Source organism: Conger conger, chromosome 7 (assembly GCF_963514075.1).
Source record: "Conger conger chromosome 7, fConCon1.1, whole genome shotgun sequence".
Classification (NCBI taxonomy): domain Eukaryota; kingdom Metazoa; phylum Chordata; class Actinopteri; order Anguilliformes; family Congridae; genus Conger; species Conger conger.
The window spans coordinates 13,921,046-13,946,116 of record NC_083766.1 but is presented as its reverse complement, the minus strand read 5'-3'; the positions used below and the strand labels follow the sequence as shown (position 1 = coordinate 13,946,116).

The 25,071-nt window shown below is 39.5% G+C and overlaps 1 protein-coding gene across 1 annotated transcript in view; it reads left to right on the top strand.

The window, feature by feature from the left end:
• The first annotated feature begins 7,820 nt into the window (after positions 1–7,820).
• The window catches only part of nalf2 (NALCN channel auxiliary factor 2), an 85,767-nt gene continuing 68,516 nt past the window's right edge, over positions 7,821–25,071 (top strand). Inside the window, exon 1 of the mRNA XM_061250018.1 lies at positions 7,821–8,971. Within this exon, the coding sequence (XP_061106002.1) occupies positions 8,255–8,971 (717 nt within the window). The 5' untranslated portion in view covers positions 7,821–8,254. The remainder of the gene's footprint in view (positions 8,972–25,071) is intronic.

Here is a 25,071-nt window from a genome sequence, read left to right as displayed (position 1 = left end):
TTGTGTGTTCAGAGATGCTCTTCTGCATATCACTGTTGTAATGTGTGGTTATTTTCATTGCTGTCACCTTCCTTTCAGCTTTGACCAGTTTGGCCCTTCTCCACTGACCTCTCTCATTAACAAAGTGTTTTTTGTTTTTTTTGCACCATTCTCTGCCAACTCTAGCGTGAAAATCCCCAGGGATCAGAACTTTCTGAGAAATTCAAATCACCAATAATCATTCCACAGGCAAAGTCACTTAGATCACATTTCTTCCCCATTCTGACATTTGGTCTGAAAAACAGCTGAACCTCTTGCATGTCTGCATGTTTTTATGCATTGAGTTGCTGCCATAAGATTGGCTGATTAAATATTTGCGGAAGAGGCAGAAAAAGCCGGTTTTTGGCTCTGGCATGGGAGGATAGCAACTCCTGAAGACAGCTAGCTGCAGGGTGTGTCCAGGAGATGTGCCAGGATAAGGGGCGAAACAAAGAACGGTGGTCCCCATGCATGATTTTCAGGATGTTGAAATATTATGATTGTGGTCATTCTGGCCTAGATTCTTGCTTTGAGATAAAATAATGATATTGACAATTGTGTGTGACGCCAGTGCTTTGAGAAAAAAATTGTGAAGATAATTTGGCTTGTGCATGCATAACAGCAAACGGCTACAGACTTCGGCTGACAATGGATGGACAATCAACATTCCTGCATTAATTAAGGCGAGAACTTGCTAACAAAGATAACTTGCTAACAATGACGCCAAATTGAGACCTGACACTGGTATTTGTCAAGCAATTATTTTAAATGAGCAGAGTGAAATATGATCTTTATTAGCACATACATAGCTTTCTAGACTACAACAGCTGCCTAAATGGCTGTGTTTATGTAACACTAGTGATACACTTTATTCTCACTTTCACAGCTCTATTCTCTTTCAAAAGTGACTGGAACCTCATTAGTAGCAATAATAGCATATCATTACTGCACTATTCAATATATAGAATAGTACATATACATAGTATATATATCTTGTGAATAAAATAGGATTACAATATGATAAGATATAGGATCTATAATAATAATAATAATAATAATAATTAATAATAATAATAATAATAATAATAATAATAATAATAATAATAATAATGATGGCGGCACGGATGGTGCAGTGGGTAGCACTACTGCCTCACAGCAAGGAGGTCCTGGGTTCGAATACCCGTCGGCCAGGGCGTCTCTGTGCGGAGTTTGCATGTTTTCCCCGTGTTTGCGTGGGTTTCCTCCCACAGTCCAAAGACATGCAGGTTAGGCTGATTGGAGAGTCTAAATTGCAAATAGGTATGAGTGTGTGAGTGAATGGTGTGTGTGCCCTGCGATTGACTAGATTGTATGACACAGATATAAAATGTGGACCAGGTCAAGGCAAGAGAAAAAGCTGCTGAAACTGTATCAAATTATTTGCACTAGCATTGCAGTTGTCACATATTCCCTTTCTTAAAATGCACCTGAAGGAGGTTTCATCCCTTGTGATAATCTTCAGTATCATTGCCATCAACCTCATTATCACCACAACCACCACCATCATCGTCATCTCCTTTTTCATAATAGTGACTGTCTATCAGGGATGCATTTGCAAGCACTTGGCATCATGGGCATAGGTTTGGTTTGAAAGGTGGCCTGGGCTGTGTAGGTTATGAAAACTGATATTAGCATTTCAGCTGCAGTAAGAGAGATCTGACAAGCACCAACAATTCCAGCCATGCCCATAGGACCGTGTAAATGTTATTATATTCTGAATAATATTCTGACATGCTACTGGGATCAAATCTGTCATATTGAGATGGCTAGGTAGGTAATGTTAGCCAACTAATTTCAGCTTACTCAATAAAAGAGTAGTGTAAGTAATACAAAGAAACATTAATATTAAACAAACAACTACTGCTGTCTCCATGAAGCTGTTCACACTATCAGCAATGTGACTGTTCAGACCTAGGTTTACCTAGGTCGGGATATAGCTTTGCCATCTGGATGCTGAAAATAATGTCACCTACTTGCACAGTATGAATGTGTAGCTAACGTTAGTGGTCTTAACAGACCATTGTAACTACTCTGTTCATATCGATATAAAAGTAGCAAGAGTTACCTCAGAGAATAGGCTAGCCTACTATATCAAACTTGGCCAGCTAATAAGAACAGTTTTCACAGTCCAAATATCCACAGTATCACTCCCTCACATGCTCTGCCATTTCCACAGTCTTCTCTCCAGTGCACTAACTTCTCTCTACTGCACCTAACTTTGCACTCAGACAGTCAGGCACACCACACACAGAAGCAATGTCACTCAGTTGCAATGTGCAAGAGGGGTTTTGACAGGCATTTTCTAACAGAATGCTGAATACTTTTATACATTATCCTCCTGTTTTCAATTTTAAAGTGATCCTGAATTAACAAGACTGCTTTGGTCCATGAACTAACAGAGCTATTCACAATGTATTGCCTTTCTGAGAGGAACCACTCTATGCTAATTGCAAACTGCCTCAACCATTTCTCCTTTAGGTACGTTCTTTTGTTCCTTTTGCATTTCTTTTTTCATTCTGCTTCTTCATGCTTATACCACTCATTTATCATTAGTATTATTATGAGTAATACTTCCTGGAATTCATTAATCATTACTTGAACATTTGCCTTAAAATACTGTAAGTTACAGTTTTTAATGTTCAACTCTCTACCCTCTTGTCTGATATTTCAGCCCATCCATTGTCCTTTCCCTCACTAGTACCACTTGACAGAATCAGAAGAGATTTCTTTTATTGTTCCAGAGTTACATTATGTACCTGTCTTAACTGTTATTATCTGCTTGGTCATAGGTCTTTGCCTAATGGTCTGTGAAACCTTGTTATACATCAGGCTGGATCTCCTCTGTCCAGATTGCTTTTTCATTTTGTCACATTGCATTCTGCTATATCTACAACAGGCTCCAGAATTATTGGCACCCTTGATAAAAATGAAAAGAGAAAAGGCTGTAAAGATAGATAGTAATCTATAATCAAACATACAGTAAAACTATATATTTTAAACTACACTCAGTGGTCACTTCATTAGGTTTATATCCCCATTCTTCACCAAGCAGATGTACATGTCTACCGAATAGTGGTCACTGTATGTATATGGCTCTAACACTTCCCTCTAGTTTAACCAGTTTGTTCTGTCCTACATAATCGCAACATATGCTATGCATTTTCTGTACATATGATTCATGTATTTGTATGTGTCTAAGTATGAAATAAACCAGGCGAGTCAGTCGACAATTCCAATGTAATCCCACGCTGTTTACATCGTACTCATCTGTTTGCTGTGTCCAACCCTTTTCTGGTGGCGTATCATCCGCAATCTTTGCCTTCTTCTGTGTGTAGCTGCTGCTATTCATCGTATTCTCACACGTGTTCACATGCGCATCAATCTGCTTTTACCTTTTTGCATACCTCCCTCTGCAACCTGGCTTTCTCCTCATAGATCTTCCTTCTCTGAGCACTCAGTATTTTCTATCATTACCAACACTGCTATCATACTGAGATCACTCTCAGTCACAATCTCTTTCGCATAATCCCATAATAGTCCTCCAATACAATAACGTGGCTGAGTTCACCAGGACTCCAAAGCGAATTTCCTTTTTACTTGTTCAGGCCATATGGTTTCAACCATCCGATTTTTTCCATTCAAAAGGCAGATTTTTCATCTCATTTTTTTCCCTTTCCTGTAGCCTGTTGAAATAGAAAAGGCCACTTGCCATCTTCTCTTTCTCCTGTCATGGGACTCTCATCACATGCTGACATCTGCCTCCCTTGGCACCACAACATTGGATGCATCTTCAAATTCCATAACTGGGTGACCTGGAGTTGCCATGTAACAGCTTTGCACACCTGTGTAATTACCACATCTAATGATGCTCGGTGTGTACCAGCCGTTGTTTTGCAGCTGTGCTGCTCCCATCATGGTCACTATGTCCGAGTGTTTCAAAGCCACGCCACTGCCTTTCTGATTCTCACATACAAACATCATTTTAGTAAACATTGTAATTTACATATTTAAACTTAAATATTATAGTACTTGTTCTTGTGTATATGTTTGAGTCACATCCCAGTTGTCTTTGAATTACTTATAATCACAGAACTGTGGCCAAGTCTTACTAACCGAGCATTCAGAGAAAAGTGCTCAACAGCTAGATGAGTATGTAAGAGCTTTATGGTGAAACATCAACCATGCTCAAAACCATTGATTAAGATTTTTGTGAGAATAATTTTTGTTAGGTTGCTTTCTTTTTATTTTTGGCTGCAACTGGTCTTCATTTCTGCATATTTATTATTTTATTATTCTTAGACCTACTTTGCCTCCTAACACCTGCTGGTTACATGGCAATTACATTTGTTATCCAAGCCCACAATTCAATGCCTGGGTGTTCCTTGCACAACATAGGTTGGTCATGATCAGTACTTAATATAATATCTGTTGTCATATCAATTTCCCAATTCCTTTTCTTCTGTCTTCATGTTGTTTTATCGTTTCTAACACAAATGCAGTTTTTGCAGGCAAACCCCAAGGTTAAAGCCAAGAGTAGACATTCAGAACTATTTATTGTTTGACCAATCAATCTAACAGGATGCATCTGGGCAACAAGAAACACCTGCCAGTCACATGTTCCAATACTTTTTCTCACCTGATATGCTCTAAGTTGTTTAACAAATCTAGATAAAAATACCAGGAAATAAATGCTGAAATTCTGATCTGTCATCTGTCATTTGACTTCAAACTCAGTTGTCTTGAGTTTATAACAAAAAACAGAGGAATTGACTTTGCTGTCAATACTTTTGGAGTGGACTGTAGTTCAGAAATCAGCTGTTTCTGAAACAATACCTCGTCTGGTGACAAATTGTTTCAACAACAAAAATTTAAATGAAATATCACTGCAAGCCACAGGGTCCAAGCACACACAACCAAAATGACATCAGTAATTGGCCAAAATCACTCAGTGGTCATAGGAAGGTATTATGTGCCAATGTGCCAAGTCCAAGTTTCATAGGTCTCATTCTTTAGTTAGGCTAAAAGTGGAATTTCAGTTTTGTTCTTGTTTTTCAATTTGCCATCTAACAACAGATTATAGGTTATTGAATGTAGATTTATGGGCAAAATGGCAGCTTTATCCATTTAAAATTAAATATAAAATATACAACACAATAAACTGTGCAAAACGTGAAGGGGTCTGAATACTTTCTGAAGCCACTGTATATGTCTGAAACAGGTTAGATATATTCCATCCATTTTTTGTGGAGACTGAAACATTAACATTTACATGCAATATCTACAGTGCTGTCCATATGTATTTGGACAGTTTATTCTCCCAATAACAGCGAAGGAATATGTGGTCACTGTACGACAGATGAGGTTGAAACAGAGGTGCACTTCCTTCTAAAATTCCAAAAATATTACAATATTCAAGTGAAATATTTTATGAAATATTTTATCCAACTGCACATATTGCAGTAAAATATATGTCTGAATGTCACATGCTCAGTGACAGTGGGTGACAAAACAAACATCATCACAGGACACTAGAGTTCACAAACAAACACACAGACACACACTGACATACACACATGCAAACAAACACACTCACACATGCCTGGTATGTCAGCTGTTATTATTATGTTATTAGCATTTTAGTGCTACAATTGTAACAATTTATATGTAATTATAAATGTTTATGGATATGTATGTGTGCTTCTGACTGACTGTAAAATTAGGTATTTATTAGACTTATTTTAAAGACTTCAACTGCAGTAGCCTATCCACTTTATCTTGTGTTATCATGTGTTGTGTGTTCCGAGACCACTGTTGTAATGTGTGGTTATTTGTGTTGCAGTCACAAAGTGTGTTATAGTTTTTGTTTTCTGGCTGCATGTGTTTGTTTTCTGCATTGTGTTTCTGATTAACGGGTTTCCTAGTTAGCTGTGGAAGGCTACATTTAAAGAGTGAAGGTCTTGTAGAATGTCTGTGTACAATAGAAGACTTTTCCATATAGAATTATTGTTTGCTTTAAATGTATTGGCTCATCATCCCTGTTAATGAAAACCTGATAATATACACTCACCGAGCACTTTATTAGGAACAATTTTACTTTATTACACCTACTTATTCATGCGATTATCTAATCAGCCAATTGTGTGGCAGCAGTGCAATATGAATGATTGTTGGTGCATGCTTGTTCTGCAGACAGAAACGCCTTGTTAATGAGATGTCAGAGGAGAAGGAGCAGACTGATGAAAGCTGACAGGAAAGTGACAGTAATGGAAATAACCACACATTACAATAGTAGTATGCAAAAGAGCATCTCTGAATACCCAACATGGATAGGCTACAGCAGAAGTCTAAAAAATAAGTGTAATAAATACCTAATAAAGTGAATATATATACTCATATATTACATTACATAACATTACATGGCATTTAGCAGACGCTCTTATCCAGAGAGACGTACAACAAAGTGCAAATCAAACACAAGAACAAGTGCAAAAGTGGACCTGAGAGGACAGTACTGTTCCGAGTCCTAGTGTAAACATACAGAAATTCAGAACCCTTGAAGAGTACAATCAACTTTCAAACTAGCATACCACAGTTGGCAGCTAGAATACAACAATACAACAGCCAATAAAAACAACAATACCTATACAAGTAACGATATCTATACATAAGTGCCATTACGGTCTAAGGCTAATCACGGTGATCGTGAGTTGGGGAGGGAAAGGTGTAGCCTGAAGAGATGGGTCTTCAGTCTGCGCTTGAAGGAGGTCAGAGACTCTGCCGTTCTGACATCCACCGGGAGGTCATTCCACCACTGTGGGACCAGGACAGACAGCAGTCGTGAGCGTGAAGTGCAGGTGTGGCGAGGGGGAGGCGCCAGACGGCACAAAGTGGCAGAACGGAGGGGTCTTGTTGCTGTATAGGTCTTGAATATATACAGGGGCTGATCCTTTAACTGCCTGGTATGCGAGCACCAAAGTTTTAAATTTGATGCGAGCCATAACAGGCAGCCAGTGGAGGAACATTGAATACCAGACGGGCTGCAGCATTCTGGATGAGTTGTAGGGGTCTGATGGCAGATGCTGGAAGGCCAGCCAGCAGAGAATTGCAATAGTCCAGGCGGGACAGGACCATTGCTTGAACAAGGAGCTGAGTGGAGTAGGTGGTGAGAAAGGTGGTGAGTATTTATACATATATATTATATGTATAAATATATGCATATATTATACATATACATATATATATAATCTTATTATTATTTTTATATTCAATCATATTACAGTGTTATTATTCTGTTTAACTTTGCCATGCTTTGGCAATACAAATGCTAATTTTGTCATGCCAATAAAGCACACTGAGTTTGAGAGAGAGAGAGAGAGAGAGAGAGAGAGAGAGAGAGAGAGAGAGAGAGAGAGAGAGAGAGAGAGAGAGAGAGAGATGCATTCAGCATTGAACGTACTGACAGGAACGAATAGTATGGAGGTTATCGTTACTAAGAAGCACGTTTGGCAACGTGTTTCTGATTCTCCAATGGTTCAGTAATTGATTGTGTGGCGATTTATTTAATCAGAAGCCACTCCCATACGTCGGGTTACCCCCTGGCAAAACAATGAATGAAAGTTGGACGATGAATGAAGCTGGCGTTAATGGGTTGTGAAGGGGGAGAGCGAGTTCGGGAGTCGAGCGAACGCGCACGCGCCCCACCCCCCCAATTAAAAAAAAAAGAAAAAATCTCAAGGTGTTCTCTATAAAGCCGAAGATGGCGACAGGCTGAGAAGAGGAGCATAAGGGAGATATCAGGACGATGAGCAGAAAATATAGCTTTCTGCACCAGAAACGAAAGAAAAAATAAGAGAAAACATACTGGCTTAAGGATGACAGTTTTTAAGTAAGATTTCCTCTTCATGCGTGATATGCGTTTCCTGGGTACTGGCAAAGGGGCGCTTAGGATGCTGGTCGGATTTTGCAGCATGCTAAAATTATGGGTGTATAGGGGAGATTTTGTCTGGCTGTTTTGCTTTGCCATGGATCGTTCTAAAAATTAGACGCAGAGGTGAGGAAGTGGATTGATTTTTTATTTCAACGCCGGAAAATATGCAGCCCATCATCATGTTGCAAAGGAGGTAGGTGACATTGTTTGGGGGAAAAAACTGGAGAGGAGAATAACCCACTGGAGATTGCTTTTGTCTCCCCCTAAAATATGATCAGGGGTGCTTGGATGTATCGAAGGGAAGATGATGCCGTGTTGAAAATATGTTGTGCACCCAAACAAAACGACAAACCCTGCGCCGATTCCGAGAGGGCACAGAAATGGCGAATGTCTTTGGCATCCCTGTTATTTTTCACCGTCCTTCTCTCTGATCACCTCTGGTTGTGTGCTGGAGTTGAGCTGAGGTCCAAGGAGAGGAACTACCGCAAAGCCTGGAGCAACGCGACTGACGGGGACCATCCAGTACAGGGCGAAAAGTGTGGTATTTTTCTAAGCAATTTGACCAAATCCGCTGCTCCAAGTCCTCATTGCACTGATGCTCAAAACCACCAACATCTGGAGTCAGCCTGCACCACCTTGCATCGGCAGAGAACGGGCCTTGGTTCCACATTTTCAACTCCATCGTTATCGACACAGTTGATTTTGACTCATTTTAGGAATTTCAGCCTTTCCTTTTGTGACTCATACTCGATCTCCGACCTGCTGTTGGGGATGGCCAACCCAGACAATTTGAATTGCAGTCTTCAGAATATGATTTGGGATTTGGGTAGCGGCGTTGGGGAGGACGACGACGTCTGCAGCACCTGCATCCAGGCATACATGAGACTGGACCAACACGCTCAGGAAAAATATGAGGAGTTTGACTCCCTCTTTCTCAAGTATTTATCAGAGGATTATTCAGTAAGATCAAGTACAGAGGACTGTAAGGTAAGGTTTGTCTATTCGCTCGGTACTCGAATGAGACGAGATGTATTGCCGCTTTGCGCTGTATTATTTAAGCATCTGCTGTTTAGATGAGGGAAAGCTTTTCTGTTATTCTGTGCATAGGCCTGTTTCTTCAACACTTGCGGAGGTGCTCGCTTCATATCTTGCGGTTGTAACTTTACAGAGGCCGTGGAGATTACGAATGCTGTTTCATGACGTCATTTAAGTATTAAATGCATCAGTTGCCTTGGATATGTAAAACGATTGTCTGATCGAAAATGTTTTTTTCTCTGAAAACTGGTATAGATTAATTGTATTTGTGGATGAAGTGTCTCGGAGGCCGACAATGCTCGATCATGACATGTTTCAGATCAGTCATTTCAACAACTGCTATTGCAGTAGTTGTTTAAATAAATGGGTTTTATCATATTTAGCTAAAATGGAAGTTCAGCGCATCGTTCTGGAGAGCTGGACCCGAAACCCATTGCAAAGCATTCACGCTGGCATAATCACCAAGTAGTGCGTTAAATCTCCAATTCTCTAAACACTGAGTGCAATAAAGCACTGGTTCCCAAACTTTTAATGCACCTCTTTTGAGTACTCTGTTGCTCACCTTTAGAGGCATACTCTGTTGTAAATTGTATGGGAGCATTAATGTGGCAGAGGAATCACTGGATGGAAAAACGTCAACTGGCCTCTAGTTATGGAGAATGATTATAATTTTTTTGGTTAACTGCCTAGTGTATAGTGTGCTTAAGTGGCTAAAATTTGACTGGCAACTGGTTATGTGCATACATTTTCTTTGGTTGCAGCGTAATGAAAAGGGGCCTTGCACAATTGAATTGACAAATTGAAAACTTTTCAATTTATGGCTCTTACCCGATAATGTACTGCTAATGTATGTGCCCTGGGCTCAGTGTCACAGAAAATGGATCAACAAAATGTAAAAGTCAGTGACTCATTAGTCTCACCATAAAGCTGTTGTTGGAAGCAATATCAAATCTGTAAAAGTATGCAAAATTTGTTTGATTATATGCAGTATTGTTTCTTAGAAGATTGAGGTGAAGGAGGTCTGAGAATCCATGATATTGTACAGTAGGTATCACCTTCACACAACTGACACCTCTTATCGAAAGTACATTCGCTTTTGGTTGTACACCATTTACATCTCATTCACATAAAAAAATAATAATAATTCTCTCTTCCGCAAATTGGCAGGGCTTCCCTGACAAACCTAACGAGCCTTTGATGCAGTCTCTCTTGAGCTGGTCATGCATGTGCGCTCGTGAACTTGTGAGGAAAGGCACGTTTTCATGTTTGTTTTAAGTCTCATCTCAGATCTGGCATCTTGCCACAAACGTCGGTGATGTCACCTTTTCGGAAGCCTGTCAGAGTTATCTGGCATATCCTTTGTTCCACTTCCAGAGGAAGCCCTCCCTGGCAATGAAGTGTTTACAGCTCATTAAGGACACTGCGGTTCTGGACTCGGGCTGAACTCTGCAGCCTCATGCGGTTGTTAGCAGTGCTATCAAGCTTCAGGTTCAGTCCTGTATCTTAATGAGAGCTTACAGTAAGCGGCCAAGTGGCATTGCTGCTACAAGCTTTTTAAGTCCTGGGGTATTCTACACAGAGAGAGAACGGGTGTGAACCACGGTGAGCGAGCGAGTTGTAAAATGCAGCTCCTGACAGAGGTAATGGCTAAATAACACCACCTCCTTCCCATTCCCGCATGTTTGAAAACAGAGCCTAATTGCAGCGTAACTGATTGTTTCCGTTGCCGTTACAGTTCGTGGACTGGAGAATACCAGTCATTTTCAAAAGTTTGTTTCAAGAAAACTGTTGATCGATTTTTATCTGACAAAAAGGAATGAAACAAAACCGAGGAAGCGCAAGGAACCACAGTATAAAGCCGGCATGACTGCGGCCTACCAATCAAATGCTTTTATGATCTATTAGATGGATATATGCACTTAATTGATAATGAGGAATGTGTGAATACCATTTTTGCACTCAACTGAAAACCAAAGCATTCTATACCAGGGCACCCAAATGCCTCACTTACAAGCCATTCCAAATCCCGACCACATGGGGCAATGCAGTCACTGTTCATTGCACCATGGCGTATGCACACATTTCCTGCTGTTAATTAGGATCACAGATCAGCTTGCAAATACAATATGAAACGGGCTGTTTGAACAAGAGGAAATTGTCTGCTGTCAGCATGTTCGCGCGCAGCAGAACGTGTAGCTGCGGTGTAATCGCAAAATGCATAATATGCAGCAGTAGCGAGACGTGATGCTGACAATGGTCATTGGAATTCATTTCTTAAGGTCACTTATTGGATCCTAATATCCATCTATCCTACTGTGTGCATTATGACTTAAACTACAGTTCTAGGATGTCTAAGATGGCAGTAAATATTTCAAAACAAAGCAGCACAGAACAAATGGTCAGAGTGGTGTTGCACTTCATTACCTTTGCAGGACCTCGTCAGCAGGATAATACATAGGCATGCAGAGAAGATCTGCCATGATACACAGTTTGATATGGGATTGATACAAGCTTCCCCCCTGAATCAGTGTTGCACTCCAGCATGGGGACTGGGCCATTGACTCTTCCCATGGACTAGCTGTCATATTTAGCAGATCAGTTGGCTAATCTAGAGCAACAGATTCAATGCTAAGGTCCAAAATTAGACTTGGCTGCAAAGCTTATGGCTGATTAGTAAAACCCAGATGAGCAAAACCTGGAATAACTACTGCTAATTGGGGTTAGAGTATTTCACCTTGTCCATGACAAAAAGAAATGCCTGTTGTCTGCTGAAGTATAATCTGAGTTCAAAGGCAACCTGTACAGGCATAGGTTCAAACGCAACCTGTATGCACAACCTGGATTTGTGCAGTGTATCCCATTCCTCCTGGCAGATCCTCGCAAGCTCTGTCAGATTGGATGGGAAGCATCTGTGAACTGCCATCTTCAGGTTTCTCCACAGATGTTCTATGGGGTCTAAGTCTGGCCTTTGGCTGAGCCACTCAAGGACAGTCAGAGACTTGTCCAGAAGCCACTCTAGTGTTGTCTTGTCTGTATGCTTCAGGTGATTGTCGTGCTGAACGGTGAACAGTCTTCCCAGTCTGAGGTCGTGTGCACTCTGGAGCAGGTTTTCTTCAAGGACCTCTATGTATTTGGTATCTTCCCCTCAATTCTGGCAAGTGTACCTGTGCCTGCCGCTGAGAAGCACAATTAAAAATTAAATCTACAACACAATAAAGTATACAAAAAGTGAAGGGGTCTGAATACTTTCTGAAGCCACTGTATACCGAAGTTGCGGTTATTCAGTAAATGATCAATTTGGTGAAACTTTCATTTGAACAAAACCTCTCTGAGTTTTACTTGCAGAATATTTCAGCAGAGATAATCATACTACATGCATACTATAGCTAATAATGCAAAAAATCAGGTGCATAAGATATTGAGTAACTATTATACTTCTTGGAAAAATGTAGTGTTTCTCAGATCAAGTGTGCCTCAGATCAAGATTTAGAATGGAGCATTTTAAATCAATTGTAAATCATTGCAGCAGAGTAGAAACCTTGGTATCTCAGGGAAATGATAAATACAGTTTGTATGGTTCGAGGTGGGGAAAAAAAAAAGAAAAGAAAAAAACAGGCCACATAAGAACTATAAAGGGAAGAAAGAAATAAAAAGGAAAGGAAATCCTTTAATTTTCTAAATCAGAATGAATGAATTGCAGTAAAAAGCTGTAATACCTAAAGTTAGGATAAAACGTAAAGGGTAAATAGGGGGATACTATGTGTAAATATTATAGCAATATAATGCCTCCCCAATTGCCTATCATGAATCTACCAGAGCAGTTCATGTACTCTTGTTTGGCGCAGTACACACTTGTTTTTTGTGCATGGGTTACACCCATAGTTATCCCGAAAAGAACAGGGATAAATGCAGTATCAATGTTCACAACAGATCACTTTTAAAACATTTTTTATTCTGCTTTTCCTTCTGCAAAATATTTCATATACTCATTTATGATCAGCCAAGATATGCAAAATTGCAGGCCAAGACCAATTAAAGGAGAGAATTCACAAAGAGAGAATGTTCTAAGAGAGAGAAGGAATGTGCTGTTTGTGTGATTTGGTGTCCATAGCATTAATGCTATGTGTTTTAATCATATGGCACAGGAAGTGACTATTTTACACCATTCAGAATGTACTACTTTACTACAGACACAAATACCTGTATTAAGAATGGAAATTTATCTATCACTGTACACTGGTGGCACCCTTGTGCAGTATTGGTGGGCATACCTGGTGCGTTGTTGGTGTGAAGTAGTATATTGCCAAAATATAGCATAAATATTGCATACATATTTAGCTTACTTATACTGTATGGTTATGCTCTGTTGTGTGGAGCAACATAGATTTATTTGTCATGTGTAAGTTGCAACTTAGTAGCGATTTACATTACAAATAGGCTTAGTAATTAATTATTCACAGCTGGTGAAACTGGCCCCTGGGCTTGTGATTGTGGGTTAAATTCCTGCCGTAGCAACCTTGAGCAAGGTCCCTAACCTGAATATCTTTAGTACATATCCAGCTGTGTGAATGGATTACATGAAAATTATGTAAGCTATGTAAGTAGCTCTGGATAAGAGCCAAGTGCCTTAATGTAAAATACTATGTGTCTGTGTCTAATGACATAGTTGAGACTATGCCAATCCGCTTTGGGGGAGCATCAGTACAGACGGAGTCATGCAGTTATGTGCCGGGACTGTATGGGATAAGCCACATTGTGAATGTGAACGTGGCATAAATCAAACGAAGCAGTGCTGTCAATATTGCAATTGCCCAATTCTACACTAGCTTTAGAAACACTTTGTGTATCCACCCACAATCCTTGTTCCAGCAGGGATTTGTCTAAATTGAAAAGTCAATATAAGGGAAGGTAATGCTTGATCACATTTTGTCTCAAAGACACTGATACTGGCAAAATGTACAAGTAGAGTAATTATTGGTGAGAAAGTCCAGTTGCATTAGAGTAGTGTGAAGAAATATCTGTTACTGCAACAAGGACAACCACAAGACTGGGAGGAAACCCATGTTCTTAAATGCTGGCTACAGATATTCTTTTTATTGTAGGTATGTCTCTTGTAAGTTATTAAGGCATACAATGCAGGGTTTCTTTTATTGCTGCTGCCTTGTTACACAAATGTATATGCCCCCCCCCCATTCTGAACCCTGCCAACACCCCCAGGATGATCCTGGCTAGCTATTGGTAGCTTTATAGCTTTTATACATATTGGAGACTACCGTGTGACAGCTGTGAGGGTAATGAGCAAAGAAAACTGTGGTCTAACATCTGCTATAGTAGTCGCTTACCTCACAAGCCATTTAGCTAGCTATTTAACTGACATAACTTTGTATTTAGTTATTCAGTAGCTAGCCTATAGTTAGTTAAGTTACTGTAATCACGTATCTTTCAAAAGTAGCCCATTCATGCCAGTCGAACAGACACCAAAATGCTCAACTGACATTTTTGAAAACTCCCACTTCGCTGTCATATGCAGCAACGTTATGGGTTTGAACCAACATTTTGCTCTGGCTAGCTTTGTCAGGCAGGGTTGTAACATCGTGCTGGAACCTGCTGGAAGCATGTCTCTTTAAGAAATACAGTAATGGCTGTCAGGGGCAGCTTGTAGCATAGTGGTTAAGGTACATGACTGGGACCCGCAAGGTCGGTGGCTCGAGCCCCGGTGTAACCACAATACAATCTGCACAGCCGTTGAGCCCTTAACTCTGCATTGCTCCAGGGGTGGACTGTCTCCTGCTTAGTCTAATCAACTGTACGTTGCTCTGGAGAAGAGCGTCTGCCAAATGCCATTAATGTAATGTAATGTCAGACAGTCTAAAGTATGCCAAAATTCTCAACTGACATCCGATTACAGGGTAGCTAACTTTAGCTCAACGTTAGTGGTGATTGAATGAGCCAACACTAGCAGTAAATTTCAGTTTGATATAGCCTTCCTAGAAGGAAGCACTGCAAAATTCAGCAACATACCTAAGCATGCATATTCACTAATGCATTCATTCATCCATCCATCCATCCATTATCTTAACCCGCTTATCCTGAACAGGGTTGCAGGGGGGCTGGAGCCTATCCCAGCATACATTGGGCGAAAGGCAGGAATACACCCTGGACAGGACGCCAGTCCATTGCAGGGCGCACACACACCATTCACTCACACACTCATACCTATGGGAAATTTAGACTCTCCAATCAGCATACCCGGAGGAAGCCAACGCGAACACGGGGAAAACATGCAAACTCCACACCGAGAGGCCCCGGCCGACCGGGATTCGAACCCAGGACTTCCTTGCTGTGAGGCAGCAGTGCTACCCACTGCACCATCCGTGCCGCCGCATTCATTCATTGTCACTTTCATTTTTTATCAGTTATCTGAAGTCTTCTGAAAGTCCAGGAGTCTTTTGGATTTAGGTATGAGCACCCTGCCCAGGAGAGGAAATAAGCAGGTAGAATCTCCCAAAAATAAGCAGTAGTACTGTGCAGTTGGGACCCAGCTATCATGGCCAGCCAACCGACACACAAAAACGCCTGTGTCGAAGTGTCCCTGAGCGAGACACCTGACCCGTAAATGCGCCTGGCGAGCTGGTCAGCGCCTTGTATGGCAGCCAATCGCTGTTGGTGTGTGAGTGTGTGTATGAATGGGTGAATGAGAAGCATCAATTGTACAGCGCTTTGGATAAAGGCGCTATATAAATGCCAACCATTTACCATTTTACCATTTAAATGCACAGGACTCGTGTGACTAAGTACTGAAGTAAATGCATGACATGGTAAACTACACTTACAAACATACTCATTGCCGAAGGCATGATTTTGCTTTTATGTTGCAGCCTTCATAAACATATACCCTTTATTTTAATGAAGCTGGTGTTGAGAACTGTATCTTTACCTTTTTTCATTTCAATCTCACCACATTTGAATCTGTACTTTTCTCTAATTGCAGAAACCATTTCCCTTGATGTTCATGTTATATTGGAGTATACATTTTTAGTCAGTTACTGAATGTGATGTAAACTTATTAAAAGTGTATTAAGTATTTAATAATTGCCTTTTGAATATCAATGCAACCATCTTGAATACACTATAAATCCAAAGCATTTAAATGCCTGTATCTCTGACAGTTGCCGGAAGGGATTAAGGAAGGGAAGCTCTGTTCAACACTTGTTAAACGGAATGTGTTTGAAAGTGTCTTGTACGAAAAGTGGAAGAGCTAAAACAAGGCTTGTCTCTTCTTTACGTATTATTCATTATCTTTATAAATGAAGAGGTGATTCGGACAAAGCCTTTCTATGTAGCAAAATTTGATGAATATAAAGGTATCTTCAGCTCATATGATAAAATGTAAGACATCATGGAAAAAGGGGGTTCATGGGCCGAAAGCTAGAGTCAAACGAGCTGCAGATCCCACACAGCTGTTTGACATCCCAGGCTACTCTTTACTGAATGGCAAAATGGGCTTTGGTTCTCTTTTGAACCAGCAGAGCTGATGGGGATCAAAAAGGTCCAAACAGTCTTCCCTTAAGCAGATTGTTCTACATAGAATAGGAATAATGAATCTTCCCCTCACTTCGACGGGGTGAATTTGCTAAGCAGTAAGCGTTTGGCTTCAAAGAAATGGAATTTCTTTTTTAACAAGCTTATAGTTGAAATCTATGTTGCTGTGCCCATTCAGAGCACTCGCTGACGCCTTTCCCTTCGTGTTGTTTGCATGGGATACCTGTTTTTCTGTGTTCCCAAGTATGGGTGGCTAGTGGCCACAGAATGCATGCTACCTGTCACCAGAGCAAATTGCTCTAGGTTTTTTGTTTTTTCTTCTTCTTTTTTGAGGAATTTGGTAACAGTGCAGATCAAACCAACAAGAGCACGAAAGCCCCCTCGTTTTCCCTTTACTGTTTGAGTTGTTTTTACATGAGCAGCCTTTTACTGCAGCATCCTGTTTTTTTATAGACCTCACTGTAGGTTGACTGAAACTGAATGAAAATACAGTTGCTTGCTACTTGTAAAATAAAATCCTTATTAAAGTTTGATCTCCTCCCATTGTTGAATTTTGAGGCAGTCTAGATCATGCCCATACAATCCTGTCATTGTTTTCCAATACAGAATTTGTCTCACTAGAAATGTGTTATACTTCTTTACATTACTTTGAATAGATATGTCAGATGTGTAGTGGATACATCCCTCTTTGATAATTTACTATACTTATTTTTCAATTTTCCAGCCACTTTAGTGGCTTAAAAAATATTTAATACCTAATATTATGATATTGATATTATAAAGTATTGACTAATATCGTATGCCTATGGATTCTTGCATTACTGTGTCAAAATACTAATAATGAGATCAAGAACCTGATCATTAGCCAATTCTTTATCATGAAATTATTTTGAATCATTGCAATTAGCCTGAACTCACAGAAGTGGAAAATGTGTGCTGGCAGACAAGCAATGATCTCTCTCTGATTGTGAACAACTTTTACACACCAGTGCCTGCCATACAGCTGTGGAATATTTTGGAAAACAAGTGAAAATAGAGGGGTTTTGAGTATTATTCATCATTGAAACCAGGAGTAGTTGTCAGGGGGTAAAAGATACTTTATTGATGGCACCACAGAAGGTACAGCCTTGAGCACCTGGTGTGGCATATCTGTTCTATGAGTTGATGTAGCTTAAGTATTTCTAATTATAATTGTATTTGGCTTGTCTATCCTTTCCATAGTTATGTATGGTTGTTGCAGATCACAGTGCAAGCTAAGTAACTGAAAACTATGGTTGGCATAAAAGGCCAATCAAAAGCGTTCATTTTAGATGCAGTTAGTTAGCGCCATGAGGAGGAGGGAGGCGTGCAAATAGACTTGCATTCTGCTTAAGGTTTTGTCTCTTTTATTAAACATATGTATATGTATTGTATACTACATGAACACACATTTGTTGTAGTGTAATTAAGCCTGTGATTGATGAAAAAACAATTGAAGACATCCTGAGGAGCCCCGTCTGCAGGGGAGGCCCTGAGCTGCAGCCCATGTTGCCCATTGGTTAAACGTGGGTGCGGCTACAACAAAAACCAGCACCCACACCTGCTCTTTTTGCATATGATTGGACACCCTACCTACCATAAGCGCTGTCTATCATCACCCATAGCATGGCAAAATATATTTTTGTAGTGGTTCCAAAAACTGAGACATTGAATTATCTTGCAAAAGCAAAATATTTTCTAAATTCCTGCTAATCAGTGTTTGAAAATGGATGATAAATGCTGTCCATTTCATAATATTGGTGTCAGTAGAACTGCTGAACTTTCCTCTATATATTGTTTAGAAATTATCTAGGTTACTTGACTAGGGTTATTAAAAAAAAAAAGAAAGAAATTACTGTAATTTCATGACCGCAAGTGGAGACATGGTAATCCGTTACCAACACTCATATGCCTTGGCATTACTGGAAATGTGCATTGGCCATTAATCAAATTGCATTTCCTGCCCACTATGGTTTTAACCATCAACTTTTAAACCCCCAACTCCCTCCTCCACCCACCCTTAGATCCTGCAAGGGCAAATTATGTACAGTACATGCACAAAAGAAAATCCCAACACAATCGTTCCAGGGGACTGAAAGGCAGCCTCAGACAATGGCCTTCATATTGTCAGTCATCATGTCACGGTGCCACCATGACCTAGCAAACAAGGTGGTTGGAGCAGTGGCAGTCCTCACGGTCTGATTCAGGTGGAGAAGCTTGTAAATCCAAACTTGCTGGAGAAAGATCAAACAAATACCAAATGAAAATAATATGCAACAGATACAAATTTTAATATTTTGAATTTATATTTTGAACGAACAGACAAATCCATATGAAGAAAAATGGCAACGGTGAAGAGGCTGTCTGCTTATGAGAACAGTTGAAATGCGGTTGCGTTATTAGGCAGGGTACCTTCTTGCTTTGCCTCCCTCAAGCAAGAAGGTACCCAAAATGTTAGACTCTTTGAATTAATATTACAGAAAATTGAGAAAATAGATTATTATAATAGAGCTTGTAAACAACTAGAGCCCAGAAGACATTAGTTCCCATGACATGAGTATAAAATACCTGTGTATACCACTGAAACTATCTGGGAAAAATGCTTTGTGACATAATTCAATGTAATACTGTGTATATGTTTGTGTGTGCTTGCGTGTGTAAAAAGGATGAACACAGCATGACCACATATTTGCCAAACCATTTAGTATGGTCGTACATTTCTTGGCTGGTAGGGGTGCAAGGATAGAGAAATTCAAGACCAGTTCCTGATATTTGCAGTGGAAATTATTACAGTGAAATTAAGCTAAACACATTAAACATTTGTGGGTGCAACAAGCACACTGGCTGCTTCTACAATTCACTGTACAGTGAACCACAGTACTAATATTTGCATGATCTGAGCCAACCGAATCACTTTAAATATAAATTCTGCTGTCAAAGCTCATTAGTTTCCAAACATCCTTTCTCATTTGCTTTTGGTATACCGATTTACAGGCCAAAGAGGTCTTGTGTTGGTATGTGTGGCTAAAAGGTGGAGACAGATTGGAGATGACAGTCCATGCAGGCGATATTTTATTTCTTTGTCAACAACTCTTGAGTCAGACAAGGGGGAGGCAGTGAGGTTATTTCAGATGAAACTCTTCAGGCCCTCTACCAAAAGTGTTCAGAGACTCTGCCCACTCACTGTACATCCACTGCTGTTCCTGAGGATAAACAGCTGACCTTCACAGCCTTTCCATTTAGCTTGGTCTTTATTGGGCATTGGATGCTTTTAGGTATAAGAGACCCTTTGGAGAAAGCTCAGCCTTTCATCACCATGTTCAGTTTAGTTTTTGTAGACGTGAAACCTCGATTGAATGTAGAAATGGGCTTTACAGCTATGAACTTATGAGAAATTGTGCTGCTTTGTTCTTGTGACCCTTGTATGGAAAGTGCTATAATCACATACATTCACCCACAATCAAAGGGTCACCATCAAAATTGAACCAGGATTTATGTGTTGGGCTTGCATTTTAAAATGTCCTGCATACTTTCTTCAGGCAAACTTTGTGTATTAAAATGAATCAAACAGAATGTCAGACCTGAATTTCTGCCTCTTGACAAATGTTTTGGATCTGTCAGACAGGTGTTTGGGGACTTCATTATGATGAGAATGTATTAGTCATCAACTGTAGAGGTCTTCCTTGATCTACTAGTTCCTTTGTGATTACTTCCTAATAATGTTCCAAACAGTCGATTGTGTGACCATTTTAATCTAAAATTGTAGGCTAACAGGAAAAAGCTGTAAAATTGATTTACTAGTACCATTGAAATCAATGCTATTTGGCAGCCATCTTGAAAACATTCAAAACCATTTCAGATGGTTTTCTGAATCTCAAAACTGACATTCAGAACCATTTCGGATGACAAATCGTTTGATAGAATTCGGAGAAGTTGTAGTAGTAGTAGAGAAGTATGTGGAGGCATTAAGCAGATAAGATGCTTCTGTAAGCTTCAGAATTAAAGTGAATTGAACAATACAGGCAAGTGAGCCAGCACCTGAGGCCAAAATATAACACCCCTACCACCATCTTTCACAGATGAGGGGAGGGGGTTGCTTTGGCTCTTTGGCAGTTCCTTTTCGCCAACACATTTTTCTCTTGCCATTACTCTGAAACAAGTCAACCTTGATCTCATCTGTCAAGACTTTTCTTCAGAACTCTGTTGTTTTCGGTACTACTTAGCAAGCTGTAACCTGGCCATCCTTTTTACACCTTTTTACACACCATGCATAGTCTAACAGATATAGAGCTCTAAAGATGTTCCAAAATGTATGTCACTTTCATTTTGTTTGAATTCTAAAATTGAGGAGTACAGAGGCAATACAAAAATATGACTTTCCCATTCATCCTGTTTAAGTTGTTTTGTGGTAAAAGGTTTTTCAGGTCTTATGTTGTCACTGTTAACCCATACATGAATAAATATTATACAAACCTTGGTAGACTTTATGTTAAAAAAAAAGAAGGTATTTTCACCATTTGCAGTCTGTCTTGTTCTACACACAAATTTATTCCATAGTAATGTCAACCGGAGCATACTAAAATTAAGTTAGTTATTTTTTAATTAAACTACATTAACACTTGCCGTTATGTTCCAAACCATTTATTTTGGTAAGCATATTGTTTGCCATATGTCTGACTTTTAAAAATGTTTTATTACTTCTCTGCCTCATAATGGCTTCCTTTACTGTCATTGGCACACCTCTGTTCCTCATGTTGACAAATGCTAATGACAAACTCAAATGCAATCAAAAGCCTAGAATTAAGACTAGATACTGAAAGCTGTGTTATACCAGCACTATGGAAGCAATGGAATACCCCTGACTAATCAGAAACAGTGGAGAAGCCTATTGTCCAATTACTTTTGGTCCCCTGAAATGGAGGGACTATGTATGAAAAGGGATGTAATTCTGCCATTGATCACCTGATATGGCTGTAAATACCCTCAAATGAAAGCTGACAGTCTGCACTTTAAAGTCATATTCATCATTTCATTTCAAATCAAATGTGCTGAAGTACAGAGCCTGAAGAAAATTAATTGTACTACTGTCCAAATACTTATGCACTTCATTGTAGTCCCCCATTTCCCCCATAATTTGTGGGACATATTAAGGTTATGTAAAATAAAGTAGTAATTTACTACTTTGTCACACATCTTCTCTGTTGATGCTTTTCCAGGTGTATACTGCTTCTTCAGCTTCTGTCTTTTTCAGGGGATTGTTGCCTTAAGTTCAGTTGTTCTTATGAAATGCATGTACAATTGGATTCAGATTGAATGAATGACTTAGCCCATCAGCATTGAAAAACTGCTTTGTTGCATTAGCAGTCTGTTTAGGATCATTGTCTTGGAAGCTTTGGTTGAATTTTAGCAGATAAGAGGCTTCAGAATTCATTATGCTGCTGCTATCAGCAATTACTTCAATGAAGACAAGTGAGCCAGTACCTGTGGCAGCAGTACATCCCTAAACCATAAGACACTCATCACCATGTTTCAGAGATGTACTTGGCAAACTGTAACCTGCCCATCCAGCTTTAGTGGCTAGTGGTTTGCATCTTGCGGTGTAGTGCAGCATACTGACACATTCATTCCTGCCTCTTGAAGAATGTTTCTGATCTGTCAGACAGGTGTTTTGGGACTTCATTATGATGAGAATGCATTAGTCATCAACTGTAGAGGTCTTCCTTCATCAACTAGTTCCTTTGTGATTTCTTCCTAATAATGTTCCAAACAGTCGATTGTGTGACCATTTTGATCTGATAAAATGTAGGCTAACACGAAAATGCCCTAAAATTGATTTATTAGCAGCATTGAAATCAATGCTATTTGGCAGCCATCTTGAAAACATTTAAAACCATTTCTGTTGGTTTTCTAAATCTCAAAACTGACATTCAGAACCATTTCAGATGACAACAAATCGTTTGATAGAATTTGGAGAAGTAGTAGTAGGGAAGTAATCAATATGCATCAGACACATCACATCCATAACACAATGGCATCACATCCATAACACTGGTATTTCCTCATAGAAATCAAGACTAAAATGTAAATATTTTCAAATTGCTATTTTTGTGCTCAGCCAAGCATTCTATATTACATGGATATCTAACTTTTTGTATTGGACTTTGAAATGTGTATAGTCTCCCCAAAATACTGGTCTTTTTGCATCACATCCATAACAAGTTATGTCATGTTTTCTGACTTAATATTTTGGCCTTTCCACTCAGCCACTCAACTCTGCAATGAACATCATCATTAGCATTATTGTTATGTAAGAAGAACAATTTTTCTGAAGGATTTTCTGTCTAAATGTCACATTCATAATTCTAGAATTGCCCAACAGTGCAGAATTCAATTAACACAAAATAAGTCAAATTTACCCCCAAAATGTATTTACTAAATGAAAATGAATACAAAAATTGTGGGCATAATCGTACACTCATGACATATTTGCAAATCAAGCAGTGATATCATGTCTATGTGCCTCATCCTTTTGGTATTCCTTCATGGTTAAAATATATTTATTCTAATTCCTGATTATGGACCATATATTTATAGAATGCACTCTTTAGACATAGGTGACATTTCACCACTATAAGCCATAGGACCTGTAATCTTGCTTATCGGGGTCCTATTCCATCCCCAAAACAATTGTATATGATTTTTTTTTTTTTTAACTAGGCAGTAGTTTGCCACAGTTGTTTTTTCTGTTGGAACACTGAACCTGAACTCTGGTGGCCAAAGACTATATTACAATGTAGAAATAGAAATTAGAATGGTAAAAACCTTTTTATCATTTGAACATGAAATTATGTATGGGTGACATCCATTCCCACAAATGAGCTGTGGACATATCTCCATAAAATGAATATATTTTTTAAATGTATGTATGCATTCTTAACCATTCTTTTGACTTGTTTTTAAGGTATAAATAATTTATTTTGGTTGCCTTTGCAATCTTTCAAAAAGGTTCTTATCTTATCCCTATCTCTCTATCCTCATAGATACAGACATCTTAAAATGATGCCTCAGTAAAAGGCGGCCATTTGATGATCATTGATCTTTTATTTCTCAATAACTGCATTTGGTATCTGGAGAACTAGCTTCAGTGTCAGTCTTTACAGGTATTTAATATGTATATTAAAAATTAAGGTATTCTGAGGAACTGGCCCGACAGCCTAGTCCATTTTCCGTGGAATGACTTGTGCAAAGGCCATACAGGATTATGGCTCCAGGGGGTGCATACCTGTGTAATATAATAATAATAATAATAATAATAATAAAGTTGACCTGAGGTTCAGGCCCTAGATTAGCCTTAGGTCATCACAGCCTTTATGCATCTATCCATCCATCCATCCATTATCTTAACCCGCTTATCCTGAACAGGGTCGCAGGGGGGCTGGAGCCTATCCCAGCATACATTGGGCGAAAGGCAGGAATACACCCTGGACAGGTCGCCAGTCCATCGCAGGGCACACAGCATTCACTCACACACTCATACCTATGGGCAATTTCAGATCATCTCAAATCAGCCTAACCTGCATGTCTTTGGACTGTGGGAGGAAACCGGAGTACCCGGAGGAAACCCACGCAGACATGGGGAGAACATGCAAACTCCGCACAGAGAGGCCCCGGCCAACAGGGATTGGAACCCAGGACCTCCTTGCTGTGAGGCAGCAGTGCTACCCACTGCACCATCACCATCGGTGCCGCCCTTTATGCATCTACTGTATTATTATTATTATTATTATTATTATTATTATTATTATTATTACTACTACTATTGCTATTACTATTATTAATAATAATTAATAATAATAATAATTAATAATATTACATACAGTATTATTTTTGTATGTTTGGGATCATTGCCTTGCTGTGGGATGAAGCACCGTCCAATAAATGTGGAGGCATTTGATTGGACTTGATCAGATAAGAAGCTTCTGTACACTTCAGAATGAAAGTGAATTGAACAATACAGGCAAGTGGGCCAGCACCTGTGGCAGTCATACATGGCCAAAATATAACACCCCTTCCACCATCTTTAACAGATGAGGGGAGAGGGGTGATTTGGTTCTTGGGCAGTTCCTTTTAGCCAACACACTTGCCATACTCTTGCCATTACTCTGAAACAAGTCAATCTTGGACTCATTTGTCCACAAGACTTTTGTTCAGAACTGCTCTTTTTGGTACTACTTCACAAACACATCATTTTTACACCACTAAAGAGTGGTTTACATCTTGCAGTGTAACCTCTGTAGATCTGCTGTCTTCTGCAGGGAGTAGTCACTGCCTCATCCACGCAGGCCTCTTGGAGAGTGTTTCTGATCTGTCAGATGGGTGTTTGGGGTTTTCTTCACTAAGATTTTCTTAATTGTGATAATTTGTTGGTCATCAACTGTGGTGGTCTATCTGTCCCAATGGTCTTTCTTCTTAATGATGTTCCAAACTGTTGA